The sequence below is a fragment of the Oncorhynchus clarkii genome, chromosome 33 (assembly GCF_045791955.1).
Source record: "Oncorhynchus clarkii lewisi isolate Uvic-CL-2024 chromosome 33, UVic_Ocla_1.0, whole genome shotgun sequence".
Classification (NCBI taxonomy): domain Eukaryota; kingdom Metazoa; phylum Chordata; class Actinopteri; order Salmoniformes; family Salmonidae; genus Oncorhynchus; species Oncorhynchus clarkii.
Genome location: NC_092179.1, coordinates 4,978,464 through 4,995,384, shown reverse-complemented (window position 1 = coordinate 4,995,384; position 16,921 = coordinate 4,978,464). Strand labels below are relative to the sequence as shown.

The 16,921-nt window shown below is 44.7% G+C and overlaps 1 protein-coding gene across 1 annotated transcript in view; it reads left to right on the top strand.

Moving 5' to 3' along the window:
* The window catches only part of LOC139393147 (Krueppel-like factor 5), a 32,612-nt gene that overhangs the window by 3,666 nt on the left and 12,025 nt on the right, over nucleotides 1-16,921 (top strand). Inside the window, exons 2-3 of the mRNA XM_071141516.1 lie at nucleotides 5,344-6,265; nucleotides 6,560-6,619. Of these exons, the coding sequence (XP_070997617.1) occupies nucleotides 5,344-6,265; nucleotides 6,560-6,619 (982 nt within the window). The remainder of the gene's footprint in view (nucleotides 1-5,343; nucleotides 6,266-6,559; nucleotides 6,620-16,921) is intronic.

Genomic DNA, 16,921 nt, shown 5'->3' with positions numbered 1-16,921 from the left:
AGATATATCGGTGTAGTTACCTGTAACTGCATAGTAATTACAGAGGAATTAAGGAACTTTTGAGGCAGAATTTAGACCTATCTTTCTTCATTCCCCAAGGTTGTTTTAGGCCACAGTCAGACTTAAACAGGTCACTTTAGAGGCAGAATTTATAGACATTTTTCAGATAGTCAGTGGCGTTTAGTTTGACTAGCCATTTGACTGCAAATGCAATACAGCCCATTTGCATCGGGTCTACAGGTCTGCCCCATTCTCCAACAGTCAACTCTGGCACACATCCATATAACTACACTAGCTAGTGAAAGGAAACCAAAAGTGTTTGGAGGGAACGGTGTATTACTTTTTAAATGAATCCGTTTCATTCATAGATACATTTATGTTTATCTGTGTGTTGTATATATTCTATCCAGCATGTGTTTTTATCTCATACTTTCAGACTAGATCAGTCAGAATCTTGAGAAGTGGACATTTTATTTTGAGCAGGAGATTTGTGCTGTCTCATTGAGATGAGAGGTGAGTTGTATTGTGGGTAAACAAAGCACCAGGGAGTTTCACCAACAGGGGTGATGCCGGGGGTGTTTCCCCACGAACAGCCATTCAATGGTACGCTCCAGTGCCTTATCATCATGGTGGGACACAGATCAGCTCTCTGTAGTAAGGACACTAGATGCTTGATACTAGACATGATAGACTTACAGTACCTACCTACCAACTGCAGGGCATCGACTTTACCATGACCACGCTGAATGCTCGTTGAAAGCTTTTAGCTTCCTCGGTGTTCTGTTGTTTGCTGTGTTATAGATGAGTTTTTCTCCTTGCTATTCTCTTTGCGTAAAATGTAGTTTGGTTAACCGATTGATTTTAATGCTGTGTGTTTCTAGCCTGCTGTGGCATCCTTCTCCAAAACCAACTGAATCCTTCGTGGCTCTATGAAGGTTTACAGTGTAGACAAGTATAAGCACTCACTTGTGTATTGATTCATCTCTCGTCTCTCTGTATGGGTTTTTTTGTGTTATTATCCCCTGTCAATAAACAGACTGTAAATGGCCAGACTATGCTACACTGCCAGTCAAAGTCTGTGGCCAGACTACACATGGTCATTACCAGTCACAGTGGTTTCCTATATGTCTCAATACTCATACTCTATGGCCAGTCTAAACAAGTCACAGCCCTTTGACTTTCTTTGACCAGACTCCATGTCACCACCAGTCAACAGCAGTGGTTGAAAAACGACCCGATTGCTATACTTGAGTAAAAGTAAATATACCTTAATATAAATATTACTCGGGTAAAAGTCTATAAACGTTTTTGGTTTTAAGCATAGTTCAGTATCAAAAGTAAATGTAATTGTAAAAAATATACTTAAGTATCAAAAGTCAAAAGTATAAGTAATTTCAAATTGCTTATATTAAGTAAACCATATTGTTTTTGTTACGGATAGCCAGGGGCACACTCCGACATAATTTCAAAATGAAGCGTTTTATGTTTAGTGAGTCTGCCAGATCAGAGGCAGTAGGGATAACCAGGGATGTTCTCTTGATAAGTGCTTAAATTAGACAATTTTCTGGTCCTGCTAAACATTCAAAATGTAATGAGTACTTTTGGTGTCAGGAAAAATGTATGGAGTAAAAAGTATATTATTTTCTTTAGAAATGTAGTGAAGTAAAAGTGCTCAAAAATAGTAAAATAAAGTACAGGTACCCCATAAAAGTAGTACTTTAAAGTATTTTTACTTAAGTACTTTACACTACTGGTCAGCAGTCTAAGTCTGGGTTTCCCAAACTCGATCCTGGGGTGCCCTCTGGGTACACATTTTGTTTTTGTGCCCTAGGGAAAACACAAAACATGCGCCAGGACTGAGTTCGGGAAACCTCAACAATACTCATATGACACTACATTATTTTTCACAAACCAAGATGACTGACTGTCCTCAAAGTGACAGTCCTAAAAAAGCCAAAACAACACGTCTTATCATCATGCCAGTAGCCATAAAACATAATTTCGGTATCAAAGGTTCTCTCTCTCTCTCTCTCTCTCTCTCTCTCTCTCTCTGTCTCTCTCTCTCTCTCTCTCTCTCTCTCTCTCTCTCTCTCTCTCTCTCTCTCTCTCTCTCTCTCTCTCTCTCTCCCTCCCTCTCTCTCTCTCTCTCTCTCTCTCTCTCTCTCTCTCTCTCTCTCTCTCTCTCTCTCTCTCTCTCTCTCTCTCTCTCTCTCTCTCTCTCTCTCTCTCCCTCCCTCCCTCCCTCCCTCCCTCCCTCCCTCCCTCCCTCCCATGGCTATCAGTGATCGTTTATGGAGATGATCCCAGGAAACATACACACCATTTCCTAACCCACTGTTCCCCAGGCACTGTGGATGTTGATTAAGGCAGCCCTCTGCACCTCTCTGATTCAGATGGGTTGGGTCAAATGCGGAAGACACATTTCAGGTATTTCCCTTTAAAAATGATCATTATTGAGGAGACAGGACCATTTGTCTGTGGGATATCCTGACCCCTGACTTCTGAGCAGGTAAGGAGGAGGATAGTCTATTGGCCACAAGGAACTCTTGAGTGGTGTTGTTGGATACTGATTTGGATATTAGTTGCAGATAGATTTGCACGGCTAACAATGGTCTGAAAGGCATTTTTATTACATTATCGTATTGTTGGACAGCATAGTTGCTATGGTTACTGATAGTTAACCTCGGTGACTTGGTATGAAATGTGACATTAGTCATCTTTCATTGCACAGTATTGACTTGGCTAGTATTTTGACTTTAGTTTAATATCTAAACTAAATATCTGAACTCAAAATCACAGTCATGGTCATGGACCTTAAGTGTGAAAACCCCCCTGGGTGCATCCCAAATAGCACCCTGTATTCCCTACATAGTGCACTACTTTTGACCCTGTACTACGTAGGGAATAGGGTGCCATTTGGGACGTGGACCCTGACTCTACCCCATAACCCAGAAAAGAGCTGATAAGAAGTTGGCTCTTTTCTTCTCTTCCCTCCTCTTCTCTGTTATCTGGGCTTTGGCATGTAGCAGTTGTCTGGTCTACAATCATTAACAGACTCAGTCTTGGGCCAGGGTTTAGTGGTACTCCATTCTTCTTCTGATACAAAGGGGATGGACAGAAGTGGGGGGAGGGGGGAGAGGTGGCGAGAGGGTTAAGGGTAGAAGGAGAGGAACCAGGGTGGTGTTCATTTAAACACACAGCAGAAAAAGTTTTGCAACAGAAAACGAACGTTTCTTATTGTAGTCTCTCCCTATATCAGTATGTTTTCTGCCATTTGTTGCCTAATGAACAGGATCCAGGGCACTCAGGCCAAGTGGAGGCTGCTGAGGGGAGGATGGCTCATAATAATGGCTGGAACAGAGCAAATGGAATGGCATCAAACAGGAGGAAGAGGAAGAGAGTCCTGTGTTTTAATGTATTTAATATCATTCCACTGATTCCGCTCCAGTCAATACCACGAGCCCGTCCTCCCAAATTAAGGCGCCACCAACCCCCTGTGCTCAGGCCAGAGGGGGGACACTGCCAAGGGCGCTGGGTTAGCCTGCCTGCCAGCACCCGAAAAACACAAGACCTGTTTGTGCCCTGTCCTGAAAAGGAGCAGCTTCAAACAGGAGGAGCTCTCAATACACATAGAAAGAAGCCATGTTCCAGTTAAATACTAGGTTTTACATTTCAGTTTCTCTCCCTGGTCGGATTGCACTGATGTCAGAAGGGGCTGTGGGGCAGAGGTGCTTGAGAGAGAGACGGTGGGGTTCGCTAGTGATAAATGGCCCATTATATTCTGGAGGCACACACACGCACACACAGACACACAACTCACACACAGGTTGAAGTGCCCATAAAGCGATAGCCCTTCAAGAGTTTGTGTATAAAAACACATCAGCACTGGGGTTGCTAGGGAAGAGATTGGGAAATATAGAATGCAGCCAGTGTTGACATAGCTGGCACTTCAAATAGCTGTGGAGGTATAATAGGCCTGATGAAATGTCCTCTCCCCTTCATTGTACCCGCTGTTGGGTTAGCCATTATGTACAGCTGGATAGAGCCTCAATATATCAGCAGCTCATTGAATCATTTGTCCACAACCAGTTGGCTGGGCGTTTGCCTTGGATTGGCTCTTTGTGCTCCAGTGTTTGGCCTCAGTAACTCATAGAACCAACAGTGGTGTGTTTGAGTTGCAGCACATCTGATTTAGGCTACAGTTCTTTATTTAGCTGGCATTCATTTGTAACTTTCCTAGTGAAATAGTACTAGCTTAATAAGTCCTCTTTTTCGCTTCTTGGGATTCATTTTAACAAGCCCTTAGGTACAACATAGTATCTAAATGAAAAGCTAGTCAATCATCTATAGTTACAATGGGCTGATGGTTTGGTTTGGAGAACTTTCAGGTTTTTCCTCTTTCATCTATCCTCTCTTTCTTCTCTCGCTCCCTCGCCCTCTGTAATCTGAAATGATCTAGCTGTCCCATGACATCTCTGGTAGAATCACATTTGTTCTCTCTGTTCTATTTATAATTGCCAGCGGAGGCAGTGTAGTGTTTGTGTTCGCTCCTTCTTTCTCATGCCCTCATCTTTGTTTTGTCTGTTTACTTAGCTAACACTGCACCCTGCACAGACATGTCCTGTAGGGCTGGCAGAAGGCTAAGTAAGCCATGGATAGATCATTTCAGATTTCATAGGGGGGGGGGGGGGGGGAGAGAGAGAGAGATGATAAATGAAAGAGAAAAACATAAAAAAACAGACAGGGCGGGCCTCAACAGTCACTCTAGTAGTCACTCTCTAGTAGTCACTCTCTAGTAGTTAGAGCGCAATTGTTTCTGGTGGCTTTTCCGCGCTAAAGGACAAACGCCATGCATTGTGTCTACTTTTAAATGTTTTCCCTTTTAAGTTACCTTGTGGCAGCACACATTTAAGGCAGTCTTCCCATGTATCTTTCACTCCATCGTTCCCTCCCTTCCTCTGATTCGTGAGCTCCATTGGCAGGTTGGAATGTGAGGAATGGAAGGGGGAGGAAGGAAGGGAGAGAGGTTGGATGCTGGGAGGAAGAGAGTCCTGGTACCACCAGTTCTCCTGGCGTCTCTCACCCAGACAGACAGAGACATTAGAGACAGATACCCCCTCTGTGCCATGTCACTTCCACCTTTATACCAACACAATCCCACATAGTGACAGAATCAATAAAGAGCAACTACGGGTTTAGCTGAGAGGGTTTTTAAAGGAATTGAATGAAAACGTGAATTTGTACCCCAACAAGAGACTCATCCTAGATGCACGAGTGCCTACCTTTTCAACTTTGGCTCTGTATTGAAACACGACTCACTCTCTCTTCCTTCTCTCTCTCTAGATCCGGTTGGAGATGGAAAAATACCTCTCCCAGACCCCAGGCAGCCCCCTCATCCCTCCCTCCATGGCCCCCACAGACAAGAAGAACCGCAGAGAGAGCGCCTCGTTGGTGGACGAGTACTTCTCAGAGGAGAAGCCCAACACGGCCCCATACAGCGTCAACATCAACCTCATCCTCCCCAACACCACCCACCTCCGCACTGGCCTGTACCGGCCCAACAAGCCTAACCAGCAGCACCACCAGGCCCACCAAAATCACCTACTCCAACACATCAAGACAGAGCCGGGTGTGGATGTGCCAGTGCCCTGCTCCATACAGACCATCCAGACCTTGCCTGACTTCACGTCTGTCTTCAGCATGCCCCAGACCGTCAACACCATGTTTATCAAACCCGACATGGCTGCCGGTGGCCACCCAGTTTCAGACACACACACAGAGCTGTACATTGGCCCCCAGAAACCACAGGTCTACCAGATGCCTGTTCCTGTCAGTGGAGCTGACCTCACAATGACCCTCTCCCACAGCAGCCAACCAGGGACCGGCGGAGCCAGCAACGGTAGAACCATGATAAACCTGAACAGCGTCTCCTTGACGACGGTGGGTCACGGCGGTGGTGACTCGTCGTTTGCGATGCCGGAGCATTTCTACCACCACCACACCACCGCATCGCCCCAGTCCCAGCCCCACAGCCTACCTCCCTCACCCCCCAACTCCCAGCCGGGTAGTCCTGAGAACCAGGCAGAGCTGCTCACCCCTCCTCCCCCCTACCAGGCCTCCACGAGGCTGGGATTGAAGGTCACCCAGATGTCCCACCACTCCATGCTCATGGCCCATGGACAGGGGGTGCTGACGGGACCCAGGTACAACCGACGGAACAACCCAGAGCTGGAGAAGAGACGGATCCACTTCTGTGACTTCCCAGGTGAGCCCCCTGATACTGGATGGATGGAAAGGAAAGGGGGATACTGGAAGAATGAATGAATGAATGAATGTATAAATGCTCCCAAAGTGCCCTTTTGGTCATTGAAAGAGATACTTTGCAAAAGGCTAATGTGCTAAAGACTAAACCGTGTATGGTCACAGATACAGGAGATGAGGTTCATGATTCTGTTAGTTTGCTTACCGAGACATGGTGAAATGAAATACCGTAGAGGTCAATGTTGAATACTGCTCCATGGTCAGTGCAGTGATACGAACATCTCTTTTCCCTTTGTAGGCTGCACCAAGGTTTACACAAAGAGCTCTCACTTGAAAGCACACCAAAGGACACACACCGGTAAGAAAGAGTAACTTCCTCTATACACTTACACCAATAGAAACACAGACACAGACATACGCACATGTACAGTACTGAATAAGGAGGGCATCATGAGACTCTATTGGTTATGTTAAAGGCTTGAGACCGAAGCAAAAACATGGAGGCACTACGGACGGAGGAAAGAAGAGAGACAGATGGGAGAAAGAGAAAGAGAGAGAGAAAGGGTGTTCCTAAACTTTCTTAACAGATGTTTTCTTATTGTGCTAATGCATGCCCGTACAAGCCACAGCAGGTTTCCCCCAGCCCAGAGAAACAGAGAGGAATGGAGGGAGGGAGAAAACACAGTTGTGGTTGACTGGGTCAAAACCTGTTCCTCCTGCTTTTCACTCCCTATTCAGAGAAAAGAGGGGAGGAGCAGGGAGGAGGGAGAAAAGGTGGGAGGGAGCTGGGATAACGAAGAGAGAGGGAGCTGGGATAACGAAGAGAGAGAAGCAGTTTCGATGTAGTCACTTCTGTAAATGGACACCTCTGGCTGACAATTTTAGGGATTACTCATTCAGAGGATGAGCGACAGAACAGAATGAAGATACAGTATAATCTGTTGGATGCCATGATAGAACGTAGCCAAGCTCTGAGTAGCATACAATCTGATTTCACTCTCAGTCATCCAACCAGTCAATGATAGACCTGGGGCTGTATGGCAGGTCTATCCTAAATCAGCCCTCCCTCTCTGAGTCTCCTGATACATGCGGCTCCAGGTCGCTCACACGTCTTGGGTACTACTAAGTCTAGATACTAGATACTTAGCCATGTGGCCTCTTCTTTTGTAAATATGTTCTTTTCAAATATGGCCTATTGTGTGTGTGTGTGTGTGTGTGTATGTATGTATGTGTGCGTTGCGTGTGTGTGTGTGTGTGTGTGTGTGTGTGTGTGTGTGTGTGTGTGTGTGTGTGTGTGTGTGTGTGTGTGTGTGTGTGTGTGTGTGTGTGTGTGTGTGTGTGTGTTTGTGTGTGTGTGACTGAGACATACCTGGCTGTTCACCATGTACAGATGTCTCTTTTGTCTCTGAAATATTTTCTGCTGCATTTACCCACTTCATAAGTATCTACTGTATTCTAGTCAAGGCCTGTCCTATATAACTACTGCTGTACACACCTTTACTATCCATACTGTCTATACAACCATCATATACAGTACCAGTCAACAGTTTGGACACACCTAATCATTACAGGGTTTTTCTTTATTTGTACTATTTTCAACATTGTACTGTGGAATAATAGTGAAGACATCAAAACTATAAAAGAACACATATGGAATCATGTAGTAACCAAAAAACAGTTAAACAAATCAAACTATATTTTATATTTGAGATTCTTCAAAGTAGCCACCCTTTGCACACTCTTGGCATTCTCTCAACCAGCTTCGTGAGGTAGTCACCTGGAATGCATTTCAATTAACAGGAGTGCCTTGTTTCAAGTTAATTTGTGGACTTCCTTTCCTTCTTAATGCGTTTTAGCCAATCAGTTGTGTTGTGACAAGGTAGGGGCGGTATACAGAAGATAGCCCTATTTGTTAAAAGACCAAGTCAATATTATGCCAAGAACAGCTCAAATAAGCACAGAGAAATGACAGTCCATCCTTATTTTAAGACATGAAGGTCAGTCAATCAGGAATATTGAAAGAAAGTTTCTTCAAGTACAGTCGCAAAAACCATCAAGCACTATGATGAAACTGGCTCTCATGAGGACCACTACATTAAAGGAAGACCCAGAGTTACCTCTGCTGCAGAGGATAAGTTCATTAGAGTTACCAGCCTCAGATTGCAGCCCATTTGAGATGCACACGTTGTCTGTTTCAGGAGAGATCAGCTGATGATAATCTAGTGCCATCGATGGTTGCAATATTATATTATATTGTTATTGCATTCTATTCTATTCCAATAGGGAACATTCTGTAGGTTACCCGTTAGCATGTCCATTGTCACACAATGAAAGGTGTGAAAACCCATAATAATGTGTTTCCGTGGCTGAGTTGATGAGCAGATTTGGGCCATCAGTTGATTGACAGATGTAGGCCTACTGTAGAATGATAAACCTTCCTCCAGTGTGGATGCTGACCCACGTTTTATAGTTAGGCTATGGGTGATTTGTCGATATAGCTCTGGTCTTTGGTGTGGATTGTAAGCCTGTATTGTGTTGTGTTAATATTTGATTTTGTAAAGCTGTCAAGATGTTTATGCATTTGAGCCTATACAAAAACTATCTTGTTGAGCTGACCCTTTTCTTTGACGTGTAAATTATTAGACTATTCTTTTTTTAAGTCTTGAAAACATTTAAAATAAATGTAATTAACTTGTGGGCCTAATTTAGGCTCAGGCTGGTCACTAGATCTCCCAGCACTCATGAGGATGAGAGGCGGAGCGCGCTGCCTAGACCACTGAGCTCAGGAAGTTCCCAATGCTCTAGCAAGCACTAAGAATGCTATGAATACTGATGATATTCAGGCACGTCGTTTTTTATTGTTTCGTTGTAAGCCTTCCCCAAACCATAGCCCTAACCTTAAGCACTCGGAATAAAACTGTTAACCTTTGAGCTGTTTCTGTTTCAACCACGTGGAATGAATGCATCAAAAGTAGACGTTCCTCCATGAGTCAAAGGGCAGTGGGCTTGATTCGAACCCGACTCGGGCATTTTTTAAAGAAATTATAAAAAATTGTTTGTAAGCTGTTTAAGCTTTTAAATGGTATCCAAACTCAACCGTTTATCTTTTCCAGTCGGCAGGGTAGCCTAGTGGTTAGAGCGTTGGACTAGTAACCGGAAGGTTGCGAGTTCAAACCCCCGAAAAAAAGAAGGCATGGAAATACAAAATGGGTCAACTTTGAGGACCTCTAACTCCTAAACGTTTTGGCATTCAAGTCCAAAAGGTTACTTCCTGACCACATTTAGTATGGGCAAATATGTATAAAAAGTTTTGTTCAAATCAATAGGGGGGAGGTCATAAATGGATTGAAATCAAATGGAAAGACCCATTTTTGTGTAAAATCAGTGCGCTCTCAGTTTGCAAATCATGTTCAGAGGTGTAAGTACTCTTGGCAAGCAAATGGTATTGGTGTGTCTGAGCCGAGTAGCCTACAGTACTACAGCGCATTGGGAAGTATTCAGACCCATTTCCTTTCTCTACAATGTATTATGTTACAGCCTTATTCTAAAATGGAGGAAATAAAACATGTTCCTCATCCATCTACACACAATACCCCATAATTACATTTTTGCAAATGTATAAAAAAACAACAACAATTGATTGGACATGATTTGGAAAGGCACACACCTGTCTATATAAGGTCCCACAGTTGGCAGTGCATGTCAGAGCAAAAACCAAGCCATGAGGTCGAAGGAATTGTCCGTAGAGCTCAGAGACAGGATTGTGTCGAGGCACAGATCTGGGGAAGGGTACAAAAAAATGTCTGCAGCATCGAAGGTCCCCAAGAACACAGTGGCCTCCATCATTCTTCAGTTGAAGAAGTTTGGAACCACCAATACTTTTCCTAGAGCTGAGCAATGGGGGGAGAAGGGCCTTCGTCTGGGAGGTGACCAAGAACCCGATGATCACTCTGACAGAGCTCCAGAGTTCCTCTGTGGAGATGGAAGAACCTTCCAGAAGGACAACCATCTCTGCAGTACTCCACCAATCAGGCCTTTATGGTAGAGTTGCCAGAAGGTCAAAAATAAAAGTCAAAAATAAAGTCCAAATAAACCAAATAAAAAGTCAGTTTGAATGACAATGAGGGGCAACGCTGTTACATCCAGTGCCTGTTTGCCTGAGGCTGATACCGTGCAGGTGCTTGTACGCGTGTACACATGCATATACAGTGGGGCAAAAAAGTATTTAGTCAGCCACCAGTTGTGCAAGTTCTCCCACTTAAAAAGATGAGAGAGGCCTGTAATTTTCATCATAGGTACACTTAAACTATGACAGACAAAATGAGAAAAAAAATCCATAATTTGCAAATAAATTCATAAAAAATCCTACAATGTGATATTCTGGATTTTTTTTCTCATTTTGTCTGTCATAGTTGAAGTGTACCTATGATGAAAATGACAGGCCTCTCTCATCTTTTTAAGTGGGAGAACTTGCACAATTGGGGGCTGACTAAATACTTTTTTGTCCCACTGTAGGTACGCTCCTATTCAAACACACACACGTACACACATGTAAATAGTGCCTCACATGCAGTCAAACGTTTACAGTTGATTGATTCCTTGATGTCTTTTGTTTTTGATAGTTTTTTTTCTGTTTGTTCTCCTTCGTTTTTCTCTTTTGATCATTTTGTTGGTTATTGGTGCATTTGGGGATAGTGGGTTGGGGATGGGAGAGGCGTCTTTTTTTATTAGATTTTTGTGTGGGGAAGGGGGGGGGGGGATCTTGGAGGGTTGGTGTCCTGGCAGTTTGGGCCGGTGGCCAATCGAACATCTCTGGAGAGACCTGAAAATAGCTGTGCAAAAACGCTCGCCATCTAACCTGACAGAGCTTGAGAGGATCTGCAGAGAAGAATGGGAGAAACTCCCCAAATACAGGTGTGCCAAGCTTATAGCGTCAAGAAGACTTGAGGCTGTAAATACTTCCAAAGGTGCTTCAGCAAAGTACTGAGTAAAGGGTCTGAATACTTATGGAATTGTGATATTTCAGTTTTTTTTTTATGTACATTTTAATTTAACCTGTTTTTGCTTTGTTGTTATGGGATATTGTGTGTAGATTGATGAGGGGAAAATAAACAATTTAATCCATGTTAGAATAAGGCTGTAACATAACAAAATGTGGAAAAAGTCAAGGGGCCTGAATACTTTACGAATGACTGTATGTTGCTGATGAGACCCCCTGCCCTCTTAACAAACAGAAACAGTTTATAAAGCTGCGAGGCTCACAAAGGATGTCCTGTGGATGGTTTATGGGTTTCACAGAGAGTTGGGACTGTTTGCTGTCTTTCAGTAAAACCCTGTAGGCACCATCATAAAACAGACAATGGCCCTTCAGGAGAGAAGAGTGTGCTTGTGTGTGTGCGTGCGCGCGCGCGAGTATGTGTTCTACGTACGTGCATTTGAAACGCGTGCATGTGTATGTGGCAATGTTAGGCTGATAAAAACTCAACCGTTGCACAACTGCCACCTGACCAAATAGCTGAAGTGTATTATTGTGATGCTGTCAGTTAAACAGCTCCCTTATCTAGGCCTCAGCAACATTCACAGTATCATAGCCCTAACCTGTGTTTTGGAGAACAACCAATTGCACTTGACCCTCTGTTAGCTTGTTTAGGGATCAAATCAGACAACGTGTGTATTTCAAATGGCACCATATTCCCTATATAGTGCAATACTTTTGAGCCCTATGGGCCCTTTTTAAAAGTACTGCACTAAATAGGGAATAGTGTGCGATTTGGGAAGCAGGCAACATGTTTGATCTGTGGGCCTGTATGTGCAGGGCTATCTCATTATATTGTTTACATAATAATGGCAAGGATGGAGAGGCAATGCTTTTGATCCAGAGATGAGAGCAGAGCTAGCTAGACTGAACTCAAATACACTCCCCAAAACACCTTACCCTCCACCCCTGGCCCCTCTCACCCAATTCCCCCATGACCCTCTGGGCCCCTGCTTCAGTAGTGATTGTCAATTAGCTGTTTTTAATGAGTAATACTCTCTATCTAATCAGTACTCAGGGCATCCTCCCTTACAACAACAAAAACATGTGAAATGTGTAGTTGAAATGGCTGTTTTTGCAAGTTGAGCTTAAGTTATGTTAACACCACCTTTTCTCATGTGAGGAGAAGAGCATGTTTTCACCTCACATTAGAAGAGCATGTTTTCACCTCACAGGAGAAGAGCATGTTTTCACCTCACAGGAGAAGAGCATGTTTTCACCTCACATTAGAAGAGCATGTTTTCACCTCACGGGAGAAGAGCATGTTTTCACCTCACGGGAGAAGAGCATGTTTTCACCTCACGGGAGAAGAGCATGTTTTCACCTCACGGGAGAAGAGCATGTTTTCACCTCACATTAGAAGAGCATGTTTTCACCTCACGGGAGAAGAGCATGCTTTCACCTCACGGGAGAAGAGCATGCTTTCACCTCACGGGAGAAGAGCATGTTTTCACCTCACGGGAGAAGAGCATGTTTTCACCTCACGGGAGAAGAGCATGCTTTCACCTCACGGGAGAAGAGAATGTTTTCACCTCACGGGAGAAGAGCATGCTTTCACCTCACGGGAGAAGAGCATGTTTTCACCTCACGGGAGAAGAGCATGTTTTCACCTCACGGGAGAAGAGCATGCTTTCACCTCACGGGAGAAGAGCATGTTTTCACCTCACGGGAGAAGAGCATGCTTTCACCTCACGGGAGAAGAGCATGTTTTCACCTCACGGGAGAAGAGCATGTTTTCACCTCACATTAGAAGAGCATGTTTTCACCTCACAGGAGAAGAGCATGTTTTCACCTCACTGGAGAAGAGCATGTTTTCACCTCACATTAGAAGAGCATGTTTTCACCTCACGGGAGAAGAGCATGTTTTCACCTCACGGGAGAAGAGCATGTTTTCACCTCACGGGAGAAGAGCATGTTTTCACCTCACATGTTTTCACCTCACATTAGAAGAGCATGTTTTCACCTCACGGGAGAAGAGCATGCTTTCACCTCACGGGAGAAGAGCATGCTTTCACCTCACGGGAGAAGAGCATGTTTTCACCTCACGGGAGAAGAGCATGTTTTCACCTCACGGGAGAAGAGCATGCTTTCACCTCACGGGAGAAGAGCATGTTTTCACCTCACGGGAGAAGAGCATGCTTTCACCTCACGGGAGAAGAGCATGTTTTCACCTCACGGGAGAAGAGCATGTTTTCACCTCACGGGAGAAGAGCATGCTTTCACCTCACGGGAGAAGAGCATGTTTTCACCTCACGGGAGAAGAGCATGCTTTCACCTCACGGGAGAAGAGCATGTTTTCACCTCACGGGAGAAGAGCATGCTTTCACCTCACGGGAGAAGAGCATGTTTTCACCTCACGGGAGAAGAGCATGCACCTCACGGGAGAAGAGCATGTCACCTCACGGGAGAAGAGCATGCTTTCACCTCACGGGAGAAGAGCATGTTTTCACCTCACGGGAGAAGAGCATGTTTTCACCTCACGGGAGAAGAGCATGCTTTCACCTCACGGGAGAAGAGCATGTTTTCACCTCACGGGAGAAGAGCATGCTTTCACCTCACGGGAGAAGAGCATGTTTTCACCTCACGGGAGAAGAGCATGTTTTCACCTCACGGGAGAAGAGCATGCTTTCACCTCACGGGAGAAGAGCATGTTTTCACCTCACGGGAGAAGAGCATGCTTTCACCTCACGGGAGAAGAGCATGTTTTCACCTCACCTCCTCACGGGAGAAGAGCATGTTTTCACCTCACATTAGAAGAGCATGTTTTCACCTCACGGGAGAAGAGCATGTTTTCACCTCACTGGAGAAGAGCATGTTTTCACCTCACATTAGAAGAGCATGTTTTCACCTCACGGGAGAAGAGCATGTTTTCACCTCACGGGAGAAGAGCATGTTTTCACCTCACGGGAGAAGAGCATGTTTTCACCTCACATTAGAAGAGCATGTTTTCACCTCACGGGAGAAGAGCATGCTTTCACCTCACGGGAGAAGAGCATGCTTTCACCTCACGGGAGAAGAGCATGTTTTCACCTCACGGGAGAAGAGCATGTTTTCACCTCACGGGAGAAGAGCATGCTTTCACCTCACGGGAGAAGAGCATGTTTTCACCTCACGGGAGAAGAGCATGCTTTCACCTCACGGGAGAAGAGCATGTTTTCACCTCACGGGAGAAGAGCATGTTTTCACCTCACGGGAGAAGAGCATGTTTTCACCTCACGGGAGAAGAGCATGTTTTCACCTCACGGGAGAAGAGCATGTTTTCACCTCACGGGAGAAGAGCATGTTTTCACCTCACGGGAGAAGAGCATGTTTTCACCTCACGGGAGAAGAGCATGCACCTCACGGGAGAAGAGCATGTTTTCACCTCACGGGAGAAGAGCATGTTTTCACCTCACGGGAGAAGAGCATGCTTTCACCTCACGGGAGAAGAGCATGTTTTCACCTCACGGGAGAAGAGCATGTTTTCACCTCACGGGAGAAGAGCATGCTTTCACCTCACGGGAGAAGAGCATGTTTTCACCTCACGGGAGAAGAGCATGCTTTCACCTCACGGGAGAAGAGCATGTTTTCACCTCACGGGAGAAGAGCATGTTTTCACCTCACGGGAGAAGAGCATGTTTTCACCTCACGGGAGAAGAGCATGTTTTCACCTCACGGGAGAAGAGCATGCTTTCACCTCACGGGAGAAGAGCATGTTTTCACCTCACGGGAGAAGAGCATGTTTTCACCTCACGGGAGAAGAGCATGTTTTCACCTCACGGGAGAAGAGCATGTTTTCACCTCACGGGAGAAGAGCATGCTTTCACCTCACGGGAGAAGAGCATGTTTTCACCTCACGGGAGAAGAGCATGTTTTCACCTCACGGGAGAAGAGCATGTTTTCACCTCACGGGAGAAGAGCATGCTTTCACCTCACGGGAGAAGAGCATGTTTTCACCTCACGGGAGAAGAGCATGCTTTCACCTCACGGGAGAAGAGCATGCTTTCACCTCACGGGAGAAGAGCATGTTTTCACCTCACGGGAGAAGAGCATGTTTTCACCTCACAGGAGAAGAGCATGCTTTCACCTCACGGGAAAAGAGCATGTTTTCACCTCACGGGAGAAGAGCATGTTTTCACCTCACGGGAGAAGAGCATGCTTTCACCTCACGGGAGAAGAGCATGTTTTCACCTCACAAGATTTTAAGGTCCACCCTGAGAAGAGCATGCTTTCACCTCACGGGAGAAGAGCATGTTTTCACCTCACGGGAGAAGAGCATGTTTTCACCTCACGGGAGAAGAGCATGCTTTCACCTCACGGGAGAAGAGCATGTTTTCACCTCACGGGAGAAGAGCATGTTTTCACCTCACAGGAGAAGAGCATGCTTTCACCTCACGGGAGAAGAGCATGCTTTCACCTCACGGGAGAAGAGCATGCTTTCACCTCACGGGAAAAGAGCATGTTTTCACCTCACGGGAGAAGAGCATGTTTTCACCTCACAGGAGAAGAGCATGCTTTCACCTCACGGGAAAAGAGCATGTTTTCACCTCACGGGAGAAGAGCATGTTTTCACGAGCATGCTTTCACCTCACGGGAGAAGAGCATGTTTTCACCTCACGGGAGAAGAGCATGTTTTCACCTCACAAGATTTTAAGGTCCACCCTGTTAAGTGAACTGAACTGTTTTAATATGGTGAAACTGCACCTTTTAAAACATTTGTTTCAAAAGAAACATTGAACATCTAATAGTCAAATCACAGTGTAAAAGCAGCTGAGCTGGTTCTTTTGGGTCATTTTCTGGTGTTTTGTTGTGGAAAACTGAACGGGTCGAGCATAAAACATCAACTCTGTTACCCATAGATCGACAGGCTAGAAATGTTAACAATTTACATTTTACCTTCATTTTTTTTTTGGTGTGAAGCTTGCATTCAATTGCCCCTCCCTGTTGCACAAAACAAAGCTTCTATTCCCCGTCTCAAGGGGGGATGAAATCCTTACTTTATTTGTCACTTAAAAGGCCCTTAAAATAGTCAATAGAAAATGTGCTTTTATTAAGTTGATCGTTGCTCTAGACATCCATGCACGGCTTTGGAGTCTTATTTAGAAAGGTATTCTAGGGCTACAGTTTTGTGTCCTTTCGGGCTGTTTCTCTTTCTGTCCCCTTGGGGAAACATTTTCCCGTGTGTCAACATCACAATCTTATCAAAGCTGACATTTAGTATCCATTCAACATGAGTTTACGCTGAACCCATATAATACTCTCTGAGTGAATAGCCAGATGTTGGTAGGAGATGTACCTGCTTTAACATGCCCACTGATGTGTGTGTGTACAGTGTGTTCACCACACCCTGTTGAAGACATCACTGCCAACACAGTTGTGAAATAAAAGGAAAATAGGGAAATGAAGAATAGTCTACATCGCTCATCTCTTTCTCAAAATGACTGTACAGGATATTCTGCTCTCTCTCTCTCTATTCAATTTGACTTTATTGACATGGCAAGTTCATTATTACTTACATTGTCAAAGTATACATATCAAAAAATAAAAATATAGATTTATATATAAAATATATATATTTATATTTAAATAAATGGTGGGACCAACAGCAATAATAATAGTAGGTGTTGTCACGGCAGATTTCCTCCT